We start from the raw sequence: 21,374 nt of genomic DNA, 5'->3' as shown, positions 1-21,374 counted from the left end.
ACCGCACAAATGAGGCTAGTGTACCGGGTGATTAGGACGTACGACTTGTCAGCTGTTCTTAACAGGAGAAAACAAGGCACACTCCAAAGGCGTTGTGGAGTAAACAAGGAAAGTAACACTACAGTACCCGATTAAGACATCAGTGGTAAAGTTGGGGAGCCTGTCACGTAGTGTAAATACTTACGAGTAATGAAGCAATGGAAAATGGTACGAAAATATGAAAAGACTTAGACCTGTCAAAATGGTTCTGTAATGTACATCGGCAAGGGAGATAGTATCCAAGACGCTAGTTCGATAGCGTGCTCCAATATTTTGGGTAGATTTACGACGGATTGCTATCCATAAGGTGACAAGATGCCCGAAGAGCTTAAATAGGAGCCTTTGGAGGACATTCGATGTGGTTCTCTAGATACGGTAATGAGGGAATCAAGAAAACTAGCATTACAAGGAAACTGTGCAGTAATCCTACTCCCTTTGATGTATATTTAGTGTGGGCATCAGAACTATATGCTAAGCTATATTAGGATGCATACAGAGACATGCAATCTGCCTCAAAGGCTCTTTGTGTTAGTGCAATAGTAGACGGAGTAACTGATATTTGTGCCAAATATCCTCCATTATACGCTCAACAGTGCCTTGCGGCGATTACGTGCACGCGTACATGTTGCTAATTTCGGTGAATCTGATCTCAAATTCGAGGCAGCACAAATAATGGTGTTAAAACATGACCCAGTACTATTCATCAAAGAACAACTTGCCTTTCCTCGCTAATTCCGTGCAGCAAGGCAAACTATAGGTGCTTCAGCCACACCGTCGTCTGCTCTGCTTGGAGACCAGTGACGTGACATAAGAGAAAAGGACATTAGCTCTTCATACACACATCCCTGTTCACTGACAATGTGTATGGAAATATCTACCTTTGCAACGTGCCTAAAAGATGAAAAAAAAAACACCTAACTGGAGCAGACATTTTATTTCAGATTATAACGCATCATGTTGATGCACAAAATTAAACATCAATATTTTATTTTACTATTTTTTCACTTAGAGAAAAACGCGATTGTAGCAACAAATAAGTAATTACCTCGGGCATTTGGAAAAAGACAGGACGTACAAACTTTAACAAACGTGATGAGAAAGCAATAAATACCTCAGTTTGTGAAATTTGGTGATTGTGTCGCTATTGAACCATTTTGCACTTTTCGTGTTCAGCCCTGTGTTGTTCTGAGTTCACTAGAAGCGGACGTTTTCCGCTCGAGTTTTCGCACTTTCTTGGCAGTGGATCAAAATTTGTTCTGCGGAAGATTTAAGTTAGTAGCGGGAGGAAGCCGCTGGGAGATGGGAGGTATGCGGGGCGCTGTGCGATGCCAGCTCTCGCCGACGTCAGCGCCGGGTCCCATTGTTTTTAATCTGCCGTAGCCATTTCTTTAGAACACCGGAACGTTAACTACAGTTTGGAAATCAAGGAAAGAAGTTCTCAAATCGATCTCTTCGTCCAGAAGCGTGGAATTTGTATTACTCTTACAAGGAGCTACAACTGCAGTTCAGTTTTACTGTTCTCGTTTATACGCTACCTCAACAGACACGAATGCAGAAACGCTCGGAAACGAAACTCTGACTCGAATACGAATAATGGTGTTTTTGAATTGAGTAAAGAGCTGTAAATGTAAATTAATCTCTTGTGTCTTAAATTATGTAACACGTCACAAAGGCAAAATCCACTTATGGAATTCCTCACTTCAGATTCCGAATACTGTAATTTTCAAGCTGTAGTACGTGCAACAGTCAGTGACACTAGCTGTACGCAATTACGACATTAAGTGACGACATGAAACAACAGTAGCAAGTACCAGTTCACGCATTTTAATGACCACATCCTATATCTTCCTTTTGATACTGCTGTGTATCGTGCTTTCGGACAACTGTAAGGTCCGCTCAAAAATTTCTTGTTAAGGAGTAGGAGTTGGGGGTGGGAGGGGCGGAGGGGTGAAGGAAATGGGCGAGCGAAGAGAGGCAGCATCAAAGTTTGGAGACCGATAAATAAGAGTAGATAAATGGTTTCACATCTAGATCAGAACACTTCTAGAGGGAAAGTTGATACTGACTGTATTGCGCATGGTAGTCAACTGTATCGCACAATCTGCACGGTGGAATCACTGCATAGAAACTGAAGGGATTTCAGGTCTCAATAAAATGATTATGCTGTTTCTGGATTATTTGAGCAATACCATGTGACGAAGAAAATGTAGTAGTACACTGTTTGGTGTTGCAGTAAGCTGTCTCTGTTAGGCATTTTACAACGGATACTGCGACTAGGTCCAGCCACCTAGAATGAACTAAGCGTATGTTGCTGTCGGGCTGCAACTACCTACATACAGTTCTCCACGGGTGCATTTGTTATGGCTGCATCAGGTAAGTGCTTGGAGCGAAACAGACCTCTGTGTGCATAAATACCTGTTTAACGAGAGAACTTGTCTTCGAGTAATGGGATTGGCAAAGTTGCTCAAGTAAGAGATTAGTTTTGTACATATTGGAACGGTAGTATGTTAATTCTTGCTAAAACACACGAATACATTTTCTGCTGTGATGAAGGTAAATGAGGTGGCTTTCTGACGAAAGTGAGACGTGAGAGGGCGCGCCAGGCCACAGTCAGTGGGGGCTGTGGTTTATTTGTGCAAGACGCCAGTAGGATGCAATCAGATATTTATTGATTATTTTGAGATTCACTGCCCAGTCATCACCCATTATGGCCCGGAAAATGTACAGACAGTGAGTCTGAAATTTGTCTGGGAGAGTCTTACATCATGTCATCGGATACACCGGTGGACAGAACAAACTGAATCGTCTGTATTTTCAGCCTATCATCAATTGTAACACCCCTGGTTGTGCAACCCGTAAAAAAAAAAAAAAAAAAAAAAACGTAAAATGGACCTGCAAGCTTGTGATGAAACGCAGGGGAATTCACAGCTTAAGAGAAGTTCCAGCAAAGGTGACACGCTGATATCAGAGACGTATTAGGCAAACACAGACATTTGAGCATCAAATGAAACGTTATTGAGATCCTACTTATTTTCAATAGTCATTGATTTTCTGACCAATACTTCCATAAAAACCACAACCGTGTACGTAACTTGTAATAAACCACATTAGTAGTTAATAACATGGCATTTTAGATAAAAAATTTGGTCCTACAAAACCATGCTATCTTGACATATACCAGTAGTAAACTTAATACTGGCCAGTAAGCGTTGGGTACAATAAAAGAATCCTTAGTTGGTTGGCTGATTTGGGGGAGGGGACCAAACAGTAAGTCATTAGTCCCATCGGATTAGGGAAGGACGGGGAAGGAAGTCGGCCGTGCCCTTTCAAAGGAACCATCCCGGTATTTGCCTCAATCGATTTAGGGAATTCACGGGAAACCTAAATCAGGATGGCTGGACGCGGGTTTGAACTGTCGTCCTCCCGAATGCGAGTCCTGAGTGTAGTGTTCCGTTTGATGCTGTTATGGGTCATTATGGGTAAAGGGTCAAAACCTGGAACTGGCACAGATCTCACCCCTCACGAATAGCACAATTGTGGCCACAGAACGTAATGAATGTCGCAGTTCGATTGATCACTAACGACGTCGCTTCTTGCACTAAATACGTGATACACTGAACAGAACTTCACGAGTTAATCAAGGACGCTGCTGTAATGTCTTGTGATCAGTAATTTGACGCTACACCTTTCCTCCCTCACTGACCAAATTCCGGTAATAATTCTCCACGGGCAGGTTTCAAAATGGCTAACTCTGAGGAAAGCATCAATACAAGTAAGTGCTTGAGACACCTTGGCAGCCGACGAGCAAGTATATTTTGAAGCACCTTTAACACAAAATATTTCTTGAACCGTAGGAAATATCTATAAGAAGTTTCCAACGAGCGATTGTACGTAAAGAGGGGATGGTATTTTGCTGTACTCGTACAATTAATGCCCAATCCTCTAAATCGCGTAATAATCGCGCAACACAGTTTTTAATAAATATTCCAATTTCAAGGACATTCAGCAGCGTCTTGATTACATAAAAGGCAAATACCTATTATTTACTTTTTCGTAGGGACCTTTTCGCACAAACTTTGCGGGAAATCATGTGAAGAAGAGTTGCAAGGCTCGTTGTGCAGCAAAGAAAAGATAAAGTTTTCCTTGGTACACAAAAAAGGCGTTAACAAGTCAACAAAATACTCGCCTCTTTGCCTGTTATTGCTTTTCGACAACTTTGTACCAAAATTCACGAAATTTTAATAATGCGTGTGGTGGACAGGTTTTATGTATTACCTGGGAACAGTTACGATCAACCCTGTAATTTTCGGTTTTCATTCAACATAAAAAGAGTCTTATGAAATCGGATGAATATTTTTGAAACAGTCTGAACTTGACAGAAGAAAGATAAACCTTCACAATTTTTTTTTAGTATCCCGAAGTCTTTGACGCAGACTGCACTGACGTTTCAGTATACAACAACAACAGAAATTAACTGTCTGGCTCACAGTTAAAGTGCACTGCAACAAGGTAGCAAAGTGTTGGCCGTTTAGTTGGCAGCCTTGCGGCAGGTAATGCAGTGAAATCGATGTTGCGGCGTTTCCACGGCACGGCGCCGACTAGCCCGCGATTTTTCGGAGAGAGGACTGTGGGGTGGGGGTGGTGGCTGAGGAGAACTGTTTTCACCGCAGCGGAGTACATTGAAGCCCTGCGAAGGTATCGCATGACGCGCTACGGATTTTGGGGCCCTTTGTAGCTACCGCAGCGCATCAGAAACTCACAGTGAAACGAGCTTGTGCATGGAGTTCTGGGATTGAAAGGCAGAAGGCATATACGTCAGACTTTATAAGTTACAGTAACAAATACGAGATATCAAAAGAGAATTTTTACAGGATTGAGGATTTCATGGTAGGGAGGATGAAATAACTTCAGGCGTACCCCGAACGAAGAGTGTTGGAACCTTCGTTGTTCATTCTGCATAATAATGACCTGATAGACAATGTGTTTCGCAGAGGGTGCAGTTATCTATAATGAACTACTGTCTGGAAAGCACTGCTCAAATATTCAATCAGATCGTGATAAGATTTCGAAGTAGTGCAACAAAACTTGTAAACTTGCTCTATATGTTGAAAAATGTAAAATTGTGCATTTTTCAAAATGAAAAAAACTAGGATCCTTTCACATTGTAAATGAGTCACAACGGGAATTCGTCAACTCATAAAGAGACCTGAATGTAACAATTTCTAGGGATATGAAATGTAATATTCACAGAGATTTAACTGAAGGTATCTCATGGGCAAACTTCTTTTCGTTGGGAAAAATGCAGGAGATTGCTTACGAACCATTCTACGACATTGCTCAAATTGCACCAAACAGGTCTAACGGGGGATACTGAACGTATACAAAGAATGGTAGTGTACATGGTCATAGGCTTGTTTCAGTCATGGTAGAGCGTCACAGAAAAAAAAGGGGAAATGGGTGGCTGACGCTTGAAGACAAACGCTAACGATCCTGCGAAAGCCTACTGACAAAAGTTACATACGCACATTGTATAAACCCACACTGGATGACTGTTAAATTGTGGAAATAAGAGTAGGCAAGTGTTAATTTCGAGTAATGAAGATGGACTGCAGAGAGCTGCCTACGAACTATACCAAACGTGCCAAATATATAATATGTCAATATCAATACAAAAAACAAAATTCATAGCTTTCTGTGGGAAAAAAACCAGTAAGAACAAAAATAATTATAGACAACAAGATTATAGAGCAAGTACATAAATTCAAATTTCTGGTAACCACGCTGTCGTACAGGGGAGTCTAGATAAAAAAAGACAAAATTGAGAAATTCAACTATTTAAATGTCACTATCAGAAGAGCCCTCCAACATAAAGTAAGAACAGAAACATATCTAAAATTTTATAAAGTTTTGTCAGTACTGACATTACTATATGGAAGTGGATCTTGGGTAATAATGCATTGGAAGACCTGTAAAATTACGGAAGTGCCAGGCGTAACTGCAACAGGCTGAGGGAAAACCTAATGCATGACGGAAGAATAAGAAGAAGAATAAGAAGCATCTGAAAACGGCACATGGCAAACATCAGCTGATTGTGTGAAATAAATAACTCATCATAATATAGTCAAGGTGGAAAATGGAACTGTCCCTTAATGAATTTGTGTCTGTGGCATCCTATATGAAAAATCTTACGGTAGATGTGTGTCAGAATGTGTGCTTAGTTTCACGCCAGACAGTACAGAGGGAAAATTAACGTGGCAGCACAGTCTCACGCAGATACCCCACGACCTCCATTACCGCAGACACTTTTCCACTGCCTAATCTCTTAATGAATTTCGTGTCTATAGTCATCAGCACGCTACGTCTCATTAGCGGTTCACTGTGGAACAGAGCCAAATTCCTGACATACTACTTTCAAACAAAGAAGTTATTTTTCCAGTAAATATATTTCGTCTGCGGCTTAATTAGATGAAGTCTTCTTACGAAAAAAGGGCCTATAATACAGTTCAGAGCAATTACGACTCACGCGTAAAATTCCGTTATATCCCTCGCCTAGCCATTTCTATATTCTGAAATTTGGCTTACAGTAACACAATTAGAGTTGAATTAAAAGTTACAGTCATTTATGTTTATTAAAAAAAAGGAAAAGAAGACATCGTCCACAGCGACAGCGACGTGAAGACTGCTCACTGGTCTGAAGATGGCTGTTCGATATACAGAATGGTTATGTGAATACATAAATGCAATTTTGTCAGAAAGTATAAAAAATATACAGGAATCAAGACAATGAACAAACGCTTGTGTTTTACTTTATTTATCATTTATCTTTAATCTGGAAAAATATTGACCATGCGTGTTACCTACTCCCTGTAGAGCATTACCATAGTTTTAACAATTACAAACACTATTAACAAACTTGAATATTAAATCAGTGTCCATGTAACGTCAAACTGAAATAAAAAGGCAAAAAATAAGCGTTCGTTTGATGTAGCTGTGAAAGTACTCTACCACTGGTTGATTCAACGACCGCCCGTGTAAGAAACTTCATTACTCCTACAATCCAAGCAGCTAAGCTTCCCTTATCCATAAACTTAATGAGAAGTTATACAAGGAACTGGCAAACAATTCACACCTTTCCGTTCAGTGTTCGAGGTAGGTTTTCTATGTCTAGTGTTCACAGTACAGTTTGTATCGAAAGAAACCATGTTGTTTTCTTAATTTACTATGAAGGTGTATGTGTTAGAATTCTTGAAGGGGGAGGAAGGAAAGGAACGGAAATGGAAGCGACTAGTGATATTAGCTACATCAGGACTTTGTGCGGCACCAGCGGCGACGAGAAGGAATGTGTGCCGGACGGGGATTCGAACACGAGGTCCCCTGCTTACTAAAAAAATGGCGCTGAGCACTATAGGACTTAACATTCCTGCTTACTAGGCAGGTGCACCCGGGACACAGTGTTTTCACAACTGCGCGGAATATCTTTGTACGCCTCACGGCCGACCCACACTCCCACCGAGTGTCAACTGTCCACAGCCCCCTTCCATTTCCTCCATGCTCGCTACTCTGAGATTCCCGCAGGAGGTCGGACGTACTTGTACATCCGCACTGAATAAGGTGGATCCATTGCCCAGATGGGCGAATCAGTTATATGTCCCAAAGAACAGACACCACGCATTCATATAAAAGAATTCTTAGTGCCTTTAGAATTGAACAGCGGCGTCCACAGAGTAATAAAAGAAGAAGTCACAGATTTGCATTTGCAGTTACAGTGCAGTTGGCGGAAAATCGTTCTGCGGCCGGTCAGCGGGACGCAAGGATGTAACTTGACGAAATTATTTTTTCCGGCAGTGGTTCTGTTACCATGTGGAAACTGGCACAGAAATTTAACTGGAACTGAAGTTCTCTTGGAAATACGTACCCTGGTGGCTCCATTTACGTCATTTTTCATCCACTCTTTTTCAACGTTGATATTTTAAACTGCTTTAAAACAAACGTGGCTGACCACAGCAAAAGGCTTCCTTGTTTTTGATTTTATCACCGCAAGAGCACAACCATTACTCATGTACGATTGACAAACGTATTTCTCAGATGTATGAAACAAGAACGCTTATCACAAGATTCCAGCGAAGAAACTTGCCCTCGCTTTTGGAAAACAGTTCAAACTAAATTCGGTAATACAAAACTTCACGAGGCGGCAATTTTTAAGTATTTGCCGCAGAAAAATAGCAGATGATTATCGAGCAATCTGTGCAACCGGAAACCGCAATGCAGCGGTGGCTCCTACCTAGGAATGGATAGTTATTAACCACTGGGTAGCAAAATGTTTCACCTCTTCCTGGGTCTCGCATATCCATATCACTATCGTCAGTTAGGCCATAGGTGTACTTACTATAACCAATTACACTGATGTGACGAAAGTCGTGGGAGACCGATATGCACATGCACAGACGGCGATAGTGTCGCATACACAAGGTACATAAGGGCGGTGCATTGGCGGAGCTGTCATTTATGCTCAGGTGAAAAGTTTTCCGATGTGATTATGGCCTCATGGCGGGAACTAACATAATTCGAACGCGGAATGGTGGTTGGCGCTAGACACATGGGACACAGCATCGGAAATTCGTTAGTATTTTGAAATCCATAGTGTCAAGAGTGGGCCGACAATAACAAATTTTAGGCATCCGCACCGCGGACTAAGCAGTGGCCGACGTTCTTCATTGAACGGCCGAGAGCAGCGGCGTTTGTGTAGAGTTGTCATTTCTAACAAACAAGCAACACTGCGTGAAATAGCCACAGAAATCATACGGGACGTAGGATGAACGTATCCGTTAGGACAGGGCGGCCAAATCTGGCATTAATCGGCTATGGCAGAAGACGACCGACTCGAGTGCCTTTGCTACTAGAAGAATATCGCCTGCAGCGCCTCTCGTGGGCCCGTGACCGCATCGGTTAGATCACAGACGACTGGAAAACCGTGGCCTGGTCAGATGAGTCCCGATTTCGGTTGATAAGAGCTGGTGGTACGATTCGAGTGTGGCGCAGACCACACAAAGCCATTGACCTAAGGTGGCAACAAGGCAGTGTGCAAGCTGGTTGTGGCTCCATAATGGTATGGGCTGTGTTTACGTGGAACGGACTGGGTCATCTGGTTCAACTGAACCGATCACTGACTGTTCTGCTACTTTAAGACCACTTGCAACCATTCACGTATTTCATGTTCCAAAAAAACGATGGATTTTTCATAGATGACAATGCGCCATGTCACCGGGCCACAGTTGTTCGCGATTGATTTGAAGAACATTCTGAACAATTCGAGCGAATGATTCGACTACCCATCGAACATTTACGGGACATAATCGAGAGGCCAGTTCGTGCACAAAATCCTGCGGCCACTACAGTTTCGCAATTGTGGACAGCTGTAGAGGCAGCATGGCTCGATATTTCTGCAGGGGACTTCCAACGACTTGCTGAGTCCATGCCACGTCGAGTTGCTGCACTACAGCAGGCAAAAGGACGTTCGACACGACGTAGCTTTTGTCACTTTAGTGTATATGTTCCATAGATCACTTCAGCGACATTTTCACTGAAATTATTTGAAACGAGTCAGTTTGCAGGATACATACAAATGATTCGATTTAAAATTAATTAACAAATGGTTCAAATGGCTCTGAGCACTATGCGAGTTAACTTCTGAGGTCATCAGTCGCCTAGAACTTAGAACTACTTAAACCTAACTAACCTAAGGTCATCACACACATCCATGCCCGAGGCAGGATTCGAACCTGCGAACGTAGCGGTCCGCTGGCTCCAGACTGTAGCGCCTAGAACCGCATGGCCACTCCGGCCGGCATTAATTAACACATCATCTTTAAGTCCTAACCATGTAACTACATTGAAAACTAATTTTTTACAGTCTATCCCTTTTTAAATTACATTTTTCTATAGAAAAAAAGGAGTTGCCAGAAAAAAATGACTTTACGTTAGATTTAAAACATGCTTTGCTCCTCTCTGTGTCAATAACAGCTTCAATAAAGAGTGACAAAGGTCATTTTTCCTCTATTGTTGTAGGTATGGACATCGCAGCTCTTCCCAAATTGTAGAGGATTATTTATGACGAATTTAATTCGTTAGCAAATATATATATCGTGAAGATGCAGTTGAAATGTGACTCTCCTGGAAGAGGTCCCTACAAGACGACTGCTGGTCACCACCGCATAATATTCTCACTGCTCGCTTTTGTGTAACCAGTACTGTATAAGCTATGAGTTCCTCAGAAAATTATTCCATAACACATTATTGAATTTAAATATGCAAAACATGTTAGGAGGTTGATTCGTTTGTTTGCAAGGTTAGCACGAAGCAAAAGGACCTGAGTTTCATTGTTTGAGCAGCTCGTTAATATGTTTCTTCTCATTCAATTTTTCATCAATATGTATACCCAAAACTTTAGAACATTCTCTCCTGTTTACTGAGCGTGTGTGCTACATTAGTTGCTTGCAAGACTATTTGTTTAGCCTACTGAACTGAAAATAGTGCTTTTTCTTCAAAAATAATGGGGAGTCATTTTCAGAGAACCACTTAAGACTAGTATCGTCTGCAAGACGTATCAGTTCTGCTTGATGAAGGTTGTAATGGTACCTGAATTACGTAACCATAGCGACAACTCACCTGAACCTCTCGATACCTGTAATATTCTACTGTTTTTCTGTAAAGTAGTTGACACATTTCCGAGCCAACATTCAGATTTGATTCCATTAATGTAGAAGTACTTTGATTCATCGATATGTTTATATTGCAATGATATTATTCTTGTGTGTATTCTTTCTTTTGTCACTATGATCTTTGACGTACTTGTAACTCTGATTTTTGGGCGCGTAAGCGATTATTGGTTGTTAGAGAGTCGGACCTTGAAAAAGTCGAGTGTTGGGCGTCATGTTGGAAAGACGCATATTGTAGCCAGTTTATAAAATGTGAACTTTAACAGTGAGGAAGATGTTTTCAAGTATGTTTTGTATTTTGAAGTGATGTTTTGTGTGTTACGTGCCATCGCAACAAAAGCAATAAAAAAGAAGTGTAACTTGAATTCGGACTGCTGATTACTTTTTTTTTTTTTTTTTTACATTACTATTGTGCTAACTTTCAAAGGTTTAATCTTCAAGAATGGTTTGTGAAACACTTCTATAAAACTTTTGAATATAGCAGAATAAAACCTACGCCTCTTTGCATCCGAGCTTGGAATCATCACCACAAGATTTTCGACGATTGAGCCATGATTTTACAGCGAGACCAGCGTGGGAAACACGAAAAGATGAGTGCCTAGTTTATTCAGTATTACATGAAATGACTTTATTAACTGTGCTCTAATGACACCTGCCACATAATAACTTTGTTGTTGCCCGAAAATGCAGTTTTAGCAGCGTGAGCAACACCACAATCATCATTAAATTTTGACCTTTGTTGTGGTAGGGTAGTTAGAAGGTCATTCACATACATACGTAATAGGAGTGGACCCAGAATTGAATTTTGTAGGGCTCTATTCGCGATTTCTCCCCAGTTACTAAAATATTCTCTCCTTCAAAAATTGTTTGGAATATTCAGCTTAACTTTCTGCATTCTGTTTATTAAATATGACTCAAACATAATTTGAGAACGGATACTGAGCTGCATGGTTTCGCAATTGCGTTACTATGTTGATGTTATTTGATTTTATATGCCGAAGTACCATTCACTTTATCGTAGCAGTCAGTACCGACTACTGCCACCGGGCATAGAAACATTAACTTATTATCTGTTTCATTGTAAAGAACTATTTTATAGACGCAGCGCGGGCCAAAACCCCGTGGAAGCGGTAGCAGCAGTGATAATGGTATAGAACTCGTAACAGGGCGACATCGACGCTGCACTGTCATCAGCTGATGCGAGAGTGAAAGATGGCGTAGAGGAGCAGACAAGGCAGACAGCTGCACTGGCTGGCTGCGGTCGGAAAAAAGAAAGAAGCTAAACAAACGCGGCGGGCAAGGCACGCGCAGACAACAAAGGCTAGGAGACGCCAGCCACTCAGCAGCAATCACGGCTCTAACCAGCCGCAGGACAACACGAGAGGCACGCCCATTGTCTTTCCGAAGGTGCGGCGTCGGCGCCCTTTCCGGGACGTCGCACTGCGCACGTGCGTGCGGTGACATCGACAAGCGTTAATATCGCCGGGTGTGCGTGCGGGGGGCGGGCGTTCTGCCACTTTTTACGTGCTTCGCCGCGCACAAAAACGGCGCGCAATACAGGTAAATAGCACCCGACTGTGCTCCCATACCCGGCTGCAGCGTGCCAAGCGCGGAAAAAAAAATAAAAAGCGTAACGACAATGACTGTAACCAGCCGACAATAGTCGCTAGTGGATGTGGAAGCGTGACAACATATAGAACACCAGTTAAGTGTTATGATCATATTGCACATGGCAGCATTTAAACTCCGTAAACATAAAAGTTTCTTTACTCAGCAGTATCATACAAGGTTTTTCGGCAGTATCCGGAATGTATAGCAAAACGAGCCACACGTAAACAATAACAATGTTGCACAGAAATGAAGTTAAGAAAAAAAAAACCAACAATCGGCAACAAAATGCGCTATTTATTTTCACAGTCTTCACTTTTTCGATCTATTTGATGCTCATTTCCATTTCCCCCTACACTGCATCTCTAAACTTCTGATATCCAATCACACTCACACAATATGCTACATTTTATGTATTGTATGGGTTGTGACGACAAATTGTTTTGCTTCTAGACTTAACTCTGATTCCCAAAACTTTATAATATTGTATCTTTTCATCACAGAATAGCCGTATCCTGCAATAGTCAGTTTAGGCTGCATAGCACTTGTGAAATAGGAACCTAAGTCACTCGCGTCTAATTGGAGGGAAAATATAATTGTTGTTCATGCTCCACTGTACGCAAAATAGGCAGTTCAGTTCACCAGTACAGATTAGTAATTTTTACATGGTGACTGACCCAGTTGCTGTTCTGTGTTGAGAGAACTGCTATGAGGCCAGATTTTAACATTTACTTTAAGACGGAGTCTGATACTCTGATATCAGACTGCTGTTTTCGTCAGTTTGATTTCGCCAAAAAATATCACGATATGGGCTTATCAGCCGTTTCTAATACAATCCACGGACAAAAGTGATGGCATATACATTGTAAAGCTACAATACTGGTGCAGTATAATTCTTAGCTAAAAGTAAGAACTCACTGAATAGCTAGTCTGAGGCCCTCCATCCCCGCGGCGCGCCAAGGATCGCAGAGTGCACGGCTCGAGGTGAGTTACGGATCCCCGCCACGTGCTCCCCGCACGCACGGCCTGCGCGTTCTCACGCGACGCGGAATGTGCGCGCGCGCTCACGCACTTTTGTCAACACTACTCGACAGAACAACTACCGCACACCGACTGCCGTGAGGAGGCTGCCTCCCGCACTGAACAGCATGGCTGCCGCCGCGTCGCACAGCTGACCCGGCTGCAAGGCTGCCAACGTGCGCGCGGCTACCGCGCGGCGCACCGTTGCCAACTTTCGCTTTCTCCTCCAGCCTCCTCAGACCGGTATCGGCTGTTACTTGGGGCTTCGGATTTTCCGCGCGAGTTCATCTGAGGCCGGAAATCCCAGGCAAGAGAGATTCTTTTAGTGTAAAAAGAGCTATCTACACTATTTGGAAAGCACAGCTAGCAGTTCACTGGGAGACTGGCACCAATAGAAAAAACAAAAGTCTGTTTTCCGATGGAGTTCGTCCACACAAAAACTAGCTATCACTTTACAGCGTTGCGGACCTACACTCATCAAAACGTAAGTACAGGGTGATCAAAAAGTCAGTATAAATTTGAAAACTGAATAAATCAAATGTAAATAGAGAGGTACAAATTGACGCACATGCTTGGAATGACATGGGGTTTTATTAAAACAAAAAAAAACAAAAAAATACAAAAGTTCAAAAATGTCCGACAGATGTCGGTTCATCTGATCAGAATAGCAATAATTAGCATAACAAAGTAAGACAAAGCAAAGATGATGTTCTTTACAAAAAGTGCTCAATATGTCCACCATCATTCCTCTACAATAGCTGTAGTCGAGGAATAATGTTGTGAACAACACTGTAAAGCATGTCCGGAGTTATGGTGAGGCAATGGCGTCGGATGTTGTCTTTCAGCATCCCTAGAGATGTCGGTCGATCACGATACACTTGCGACTTCAGGTAACCCCAAAGCCAATAATCGCACGGATTGAGGTCTGGGGACCTGGGAGGCCAAGCATGTCGAAAGTGGCGGCTGAGCACACGATCATCACCAAACGACGGGCGCAAGAGATCTTTCACGCGTCTAGCAATATGGGGTGGAGCGCCATCCTGCAGAAAAATCGTACGTTCCAGCAGGTGTTTATCAGCCAGGCTGGGGATGATGCGATTCTGTAACATATCGGCGTACCTCTCACCCGTTACGATAGCAGTTACTGACGTTTTGCTGTCCAGCGCCATCTGTCGGACAGTTTGTGAACTCTGTTTTTTTTTTTTTTTTTTTTTTTTTTTCTAATAAAATCCCATGTCATTCCAAGCATATGTGTCAATTTTTACCTCTCTATCTACATGATTCCGCGGTTTATTAGGTTTTCAAATTTATACTGACTTTTTGATCACCCTGTATATTCAGCCGTTGAGGGGCACGAAGCGTCACGTATGAACGTATTAGAAGCTGATCTTTTCATTATGCGCCGTTCGACAGTGTGAACTTCCATTAAAGAGGACAGCGGTTTAAGTCTCCTTCGGGCCATCCAGATTTATGTTTTCCAGTTTCCCTAAATCACCTCAGGAAATGCCAAGAAGATCATTTGCTATGGACCCGGCGATTTCTTTGTCTGTCCTCCCCTAATCCAAGATGTTCTCCGTCTCTCTCCGTCGACAGAATTTGAGGTTAATCGTTCTCCTTCTACCCTTTAACCATGCAACCCGTCACGTGGTGAATCAATGATAGCTCTCTTTCGCTATAAGGCGTTCATAAGAGAGACCAATGAAAGCGTGCCTTAATTTCGGACCGTTACACGATGGTCACCGATAACAATTGTTCCTAAAGGGACTGCACGCGCACCAATCGACCGACCGACAAATTGGACGTATGTAGACGTTTTGACTGGCCGACCGACGAACTTTCCTTGTCGAGATGTCGGCCGGGTAGGTCCACCCGACAGCTGACCGCTGTCAGCACTCCACCCTACAAACTGGTGTTGCACTGCCCTACAGATGTTCGTCTTTTCTCAATGTGCACGGGATTAAATGCTAGACGTTTTGACTGGCCGACCGACGAACTTTCCTTGTCGAGATGTCGGCCGGGTAGGTCCACCCGACAGCTGACCGCCGTCAGCACTCCACCCTACAAACTGGTGTTGCACTGCCCTACAGATGTTCGTCTTTTCTCAATGTGCACGGGATTAAATGTTGTTCTGATATACATGACAGGGTGCCAGGCGAACAAAACCTTATGGACAGGGTTTCTGGAGAAATTTTAAGACTGCAGATGTTTGTGGGACACGTCGTACGAGGAGTATAGCAATACACATGCAAGAAATGAAGCATTTTTAAATTTTTTAACGACTCCATAGTGGTTTCATGTGGAGCATAGAATAAAAGTCCGTCGATCTTCCGTATTCCTGTTTTTAGGTTATATTTCTGATACATATCAGAAATGAAATCTGAAGATCTAAATATTGACATTTAATGGAGATTAATTCATAAAATATACTTGCTTCATTTTTATAAGTGTTAAAAAAGTCCAGCCTATATCTAAGCCCTCTGCTATTGAGAGCAAAGTAATTTTATGACCGCTGCTAAATGCTTCATTTGTTATGTGTTTGACGTTGTTTTTATTGAGTTATGTGCGCCATCGCCATGTGTGTTCTTTCTTCTTCGAATCTGAAATGAGTTTCTTAAACTTACAGGTCATCTTTTATGCTACATACATACATAAATTAATAACGTTTACATGAACGTCTTTTGTTTTATTTATTTTGCTTTAGTTTGATGTATTTCCTCAATCAGCTATGAATCTCGTTGTACGATTCAAGAATCATTTTAGTTAATAATTGAGAGGATACGACTGCACTTCCTGCGAGTGGCTAGAAACCATATTGTGACTAACAGCCTCTCCTCGCAGGTTAGACTCTCATGACTGTATACTTTTTCGTTAAGAACCGTTTGATGATGTTCAGCAGTTTCCAAACGTATGATACATCCATTCTTAGATAACTGCGGAAATCAACGGCTCCTAGCTGGTTAAGTGAGGAAACGTAGGTGATTTCTTTTCTTGTATTAGCCACTTCTCAAATGTTCAAATGTGTGTGAAATCCTATGGGACTTCACTGCTAAGGTCATCAGTCCCTAAGCTTAGACACTACTTAACCTAAAGTATCCTAAGGACAAACACACACACCCACGCCCGAGGGAGGACTCGAACCTCCGCGCGGACTAGCCGCACAGTCCGTGATTGCAGCGCCTGAGACCGCTCGGCTAATCCCGCGCGGCTTAGCCATTTCTTTGCACACGGTTTTCTCTCGTTTTTTCTTACGTTTTTTAATTTTTTTGTGGCCTTGTTCTTCCAAAACAGCCGAGGCAAACCCCGTTTTTGTTTCTCTGTAAAACCACGCGGGATTCTGTAGAACGTAAACTCAATGAACCTAAGATATACAAATCACAACAAGAGGGCAGATGAACATAGTTCCAAAACTGGACACAGCCAATCAAAACTTCAATTCATTCCATCTTTCACTCCTGTTGTGGGTGACACATCTTTGTCGAAATCAATTTCAGTTATAATTCATTTTATTTGCTTCTATTTCTAGACCGTCTACTGGTAATCGAACGAAATAATGGAACTATAACTAGAGCAGATCGTTTATAAATAAAAAAATTTGGAAAAATAAATATTCCCCGCAGGAAAAATAGTTATTCCATGACCCACCACATAACATGGACTTTCTTTTTTTTTTATTAGCATAGCTCAAAGTTCCTTTTCAAAACTGAGATGTAATAAAACAACAAGTTCTCGATTTTGTTAAGTAAAATTAATTCTATGTTACATGTAAGAAGTAATAATATGTAGTAATTTATAAGTTAAACAAAAATAATCGAAAGAAATATGCATTAATAACTTCACCAGTGCCGGTTCAAAACTCGGATCCAAATGCGGGATGAGAATTATGTACATTATTTCGTCTCGTCTATACTCGAGACGGCTTAGAAAATCCATGACAGCTCACAGCGCTATTGCCAGCTTTCAACGGCTGTCGAAAACAGTAATCGTCTACAGAGCTGTGACAACACTGAGACATTGCCATGGAGACGTTTACAAAATCGCGCTAAGTTACTGTTTCAAGCAGGCCCGCGAAACTGCTGTGCCCAGGTCACTGCAGTTGACAGGAATAAACTTAGTCCGACTCAGCTATACTTCCGTGTTGCATCCGCTTGCTGACACATTATTTCCGTGCACAGCGGAACTCGTTCGCTCGGGCGATTCCATACCATGTGATGCCACACCGTGCAGATAATTCCGGCGTTAAAGGAATAACAACCATCCACTCGAGTATTCAATTAATGTAACTCACACGCAGTGTCGGCTGGAAAGCCAAAATTGGGAGTCAGCATAGTTTTATTATCTTTTTGAAATCATACCACTTTTAATTACTCGAGTTGCAGTCACTGAGCCGGCCGCGGTGGCCGAGCGGTTCTAGGCCCTTCAGTCCGGAACCGCTCGACTGCTACGGTCGCAGTTTCGAATCCTGCCTCGGTCATGGATGTGTGTGAAGTCCTTAGGTTAGTTAGGTTTAAGTGGTTCTTTCTAGGGGAATGATGACCTCAGAGCCAATTGAACCATTTTTTGCAGTTACTTAATCAAACTGGGAAGCAAGGGAATTTATGGGAGAACTTGAGAAAAATAAGGGATTGCTCGATAGGGCACATCCTGAGGCATCAAGGTACCGCTAATTTGGTACTGAAGGAAAGTGTGTGTGTGTGTGGGGGGGGGGGGGGGGGCGGGTGGGAGGGGGGAGGGGAACTAAAAATTGCAGAGAGAGTCCAATAGGTGATTACAGTAGGCAGGTTCAAATAAACGGAGGTCGCAGTAGTTATGCAGAAACAAAAAGGTTGGCACAGAATAGACTAGCGTAGAGAGCCACATGAAACCAAACTTCGGACTGGACCCACACTTCATGGCATTAAACAATGAATATGTTATAGTTGTTGCTATTACTGCTATAGGACTACATACTTTAGTAAATATAGTCTTCAGTCTTCCCGATCGCATGGAGCAACACCACACTACAGAACTAACTCACTACGGAACTACTGGCATAAAACAGTATTCGTACAGATACGTAATGAAAAGAAAGTGCTGACTGAACTCAAAACATCTGGAAAGTATTCTGGACATTCTCACCACATTCTGCACAACAGATATGCAATCAAAAATGTGGAAGACTTTCATTCGTGCTATAAATATTTAATTTAGTATAAGCACGTGAGAGTCTTTGTTTTCTTTCTCCTATATTTATTTTAGAAATTCCAATCAGTCCGAACAGACGCGAGACTGAATAAAAAATATAGGAAAGATGAGATGGTGGTTTAATGCTTCAAGTGTTCCACATAGTCTCCCCCAACTTGATTACAACGCACAGAGCTTTCATACAAGCATGTGAAACCGTCAGAAAAGTCCTTCTTTGGGACGTTGTTCAACTTGCACATGTGCATCTTCTTCGGTCTTGGCGAGCCATCAGAGACTCAACTGTACTCTCTCGTTTTGTGGTAGCTTCATACTGGTAACACCAAGTCTCGCCACCCATGGTGATTTATTCCGCGTTTTGCATTTCAGTCAAGTCGTTGCAGGCGTCGTTGTTTTAGTGCGAGAATTAAGTTGTGCGGGACAAAGTTTGCTCACGCTTTTCTTTTCTTCAGAACGTAATTAGAGATATAGCCCGTTGCCACAGTGCAGTTTGCGAGACGAGCAACGTTGACACCCTATGGTCACACGTCCACTACTTAACGCTGCCTGCTCACAAATGACCTGTCAACTGCACATTTGTTATTTACAGTTGATAGCACAACTGTCACCGTCGTTACTGCTCTGGCGTCGCTTGTACGACAGGAATGCAATCAGTCTTGGAACTTGACGGACGGTTTACAGCAGAAGACTTGTGATGCTGTGTGCTTTCCTGTTAGTTGCAAAATTCTCTCACATTTCCTCAGATTTAGCTTTTTGTTATTACTAATGAGCACCAATTTAGTCAAGTTCAGCCTGAAGGCAGCCAGAATTTGGCCAACGAGGAGATTTGAAGTCGCTGTCTACTCTTGCTCATCACAGCGATTAGCACCTAAGCCCTCCAGAGTGTGTGATGTAATGAGGGCGTAAGATGCTGTAATCTATGTGTTGTTTGGTAAAGTTAAGTTCGTTGATGAACTTTGAGCAGGGTCTGTTCCAGCATCGGGTTCCATCCTTTCTCCCATACCCATACGCAACAGCTCAAGCTCAAAACGACCACTACTTTAGTACACTGTACAAGAGCTGGTCTCACTATCATGCGACCCGCCGAATGGAAGTCCGATCGATTTACGCGAAATGTAGTTCATTTTAGGAAGTTACAGTTACGTCATAAATACAGCTAATCATAGTCAAGGAGCAACTGAGCACAGTCAAATGTGTTAACACAACTAACGTCACGTTTATTTTGAACACATGCAGACTGCAATTCGCAGAAACCTATACGTCAACCTATTAGGGTTAGCTAGTGAGCTTATATGTCCGCCTCTGTGGATGATTGGTCAGCGTAGATGGCTACCGTGCGGGGGATCCTGGTTCCACTCCCGGTACTACTAAGGATTTTTCCTTGGTGGGAAGACTGCTACGGACTGTACTCAGTTCATGATGCCAATTGAGGGGCTACGAATTAAAAGTAGCGGCCGCACTGTCTGAAATGTCTGGAAAATGGCGGGAGATGCTGCGTGCTTACCACATGCCTGTCCATATCTCGTCTATATAACGACGCAGGGTTGGTTGACACCCTTGGGCCTTCACGGCCTGGACCACGAGTTCGTTACTTAATTAACTCCTATAACCACCACAGCGTGCGTCGAACTAACCTGTTACCCGCAGAAATACGAGGACTATTCATAAGTTAATCTCCGACTGGCTACTAAAAATAAACAGATGCTTGTAGTTTCATGACTCTTGAGTTGTTGGAACAAGAGACTGAAAATCACGTAGCGTCAGTTTGCTCTCCGTTTCTTTCGTCGGTGTGTGCGACTGAAATAGATAGCGTTATCGCTCCTCCCGCCATCAGTGAGGTACATTCTATTATTGGCTTCCTGTCAGCAGAACGAGTCACTGCTACCGAGATTCAGTAGAGACTGTGGCGTCTAATGAATACAGTAAGCTGATTCAGAAGGATGTAGGTTGCAGTAGGTACTCGGAGATGAAGAAGCTTGCACAGGATAGGGTAGTATGGAGAGCTGCGGCAAACCAGTCTCTGGACTGAAGACCACAACAACAACAACAACAGCATATAGGGATGCGGTAATGAGTGATAATGCTGCGACGGGGTGGTGCAGAAAAGTCATGGCTGGTCTCATAAATGTGCATGATGAAAGTGGCCGAGAAAGACATTCAGATGTGAGGATCAACTTGTGCAACATCTTGATGAAACTGCGTGCGAGACGTCGGTTCGCAGTTTACAGAGTTTCGGACGATGTGCCTCAGATTTCAAGCATAATCCTCTTTAACACTGTTCCATGTAGGTTAGGTTATAATAATTTTAATGCATAGTGCATATAAAAGTGTATCACTGATGCTCAGAAAGCTGAAAGGTGGTCCGGTCTTGACACTCTATCATTGTAACCGCGAAAAAGAGGAGGAACTTCTGAAAATATTGGTGACTGGGGACGAGACATGCGTCCCGTGCGTGGACTCTAATAGTTAGGAACAGTCTAGACAGTGACTGCGAACTCATTCTGACACTAAGCCCAAAAAATTCAAGCAGACGCTGTCAAACCTCAAAATGATGGTTGCAGGTTTTTGCTGTAAACAAAGAAATTACGATAACAGATTTCATGAGAGTAACTCGTGAGAGTACTGTAATGTCACAGGTTTATACTAGGACAGTTACGAAACTCCGAAGATCAATCAAAAATAAAGGGCATGCGACGACTGCTGAAGGGATTGTTCTCTCCGTCGACCAATCTTTTTCTAAAAGTCATCGAATTGCTCAAGCAATAAAACTATCCTACTTTTTCCGTCCTATAAAAATTTAGGAAAGTTTTGAGA

At 42.5% G+C, this 21,374-nt stretch overlaps 1 protein-coding gene across 2 annotated transcripts in view; it reads right to left on the bottom strand.

Moving 5' to 3' along the window:
* Positions 1–21,374, bottom strand: part of LOC124789349 (tripartite motif-containing protein 2-like) — a 423,313-nt gene that overhangs the window by 260,528 nt on the left and 141,411 nt on the right. The window contains exon 1 of one of the 2 annotated variants that reach the window (XM_047256673.1): positions 13,281–13,487. The exons of the other annotated variant lie outside the window; for it this stretch is intronic. Within the exon in view, the coding sequence (XP_047112629.1) occupies positions 13,281–13,306 (26 nt within the window). The 5' untranslated portion in view covers positions 13,307–13,487. Of the gene's footprint in view, positions 1–13,280; positions 13,488–21,374 lie in introns of those variants that run through there. 2 annotated transcript variants of the gene reach the window in all.

The sequence above is a fragment of the Schistocerca piceifrons genome, chromosome 3, assembly GCF_021461385.2.
Source record: "Schistocerca piceifrons isolate TAMUIC-IGC-003096 chromosome 3, iqSchPice1.1, whole genome shotgun sequence".
Taxonomy (NCBI): Eukaryota; Metazoa; Arthropoda; class Insecta; order Orthoptera; family Acrididae; genus Schistocerca; species Schistocerca piceifrons.
This window is presented reverse-complemented; position numbering and strand designations above follow the sequence as displayed.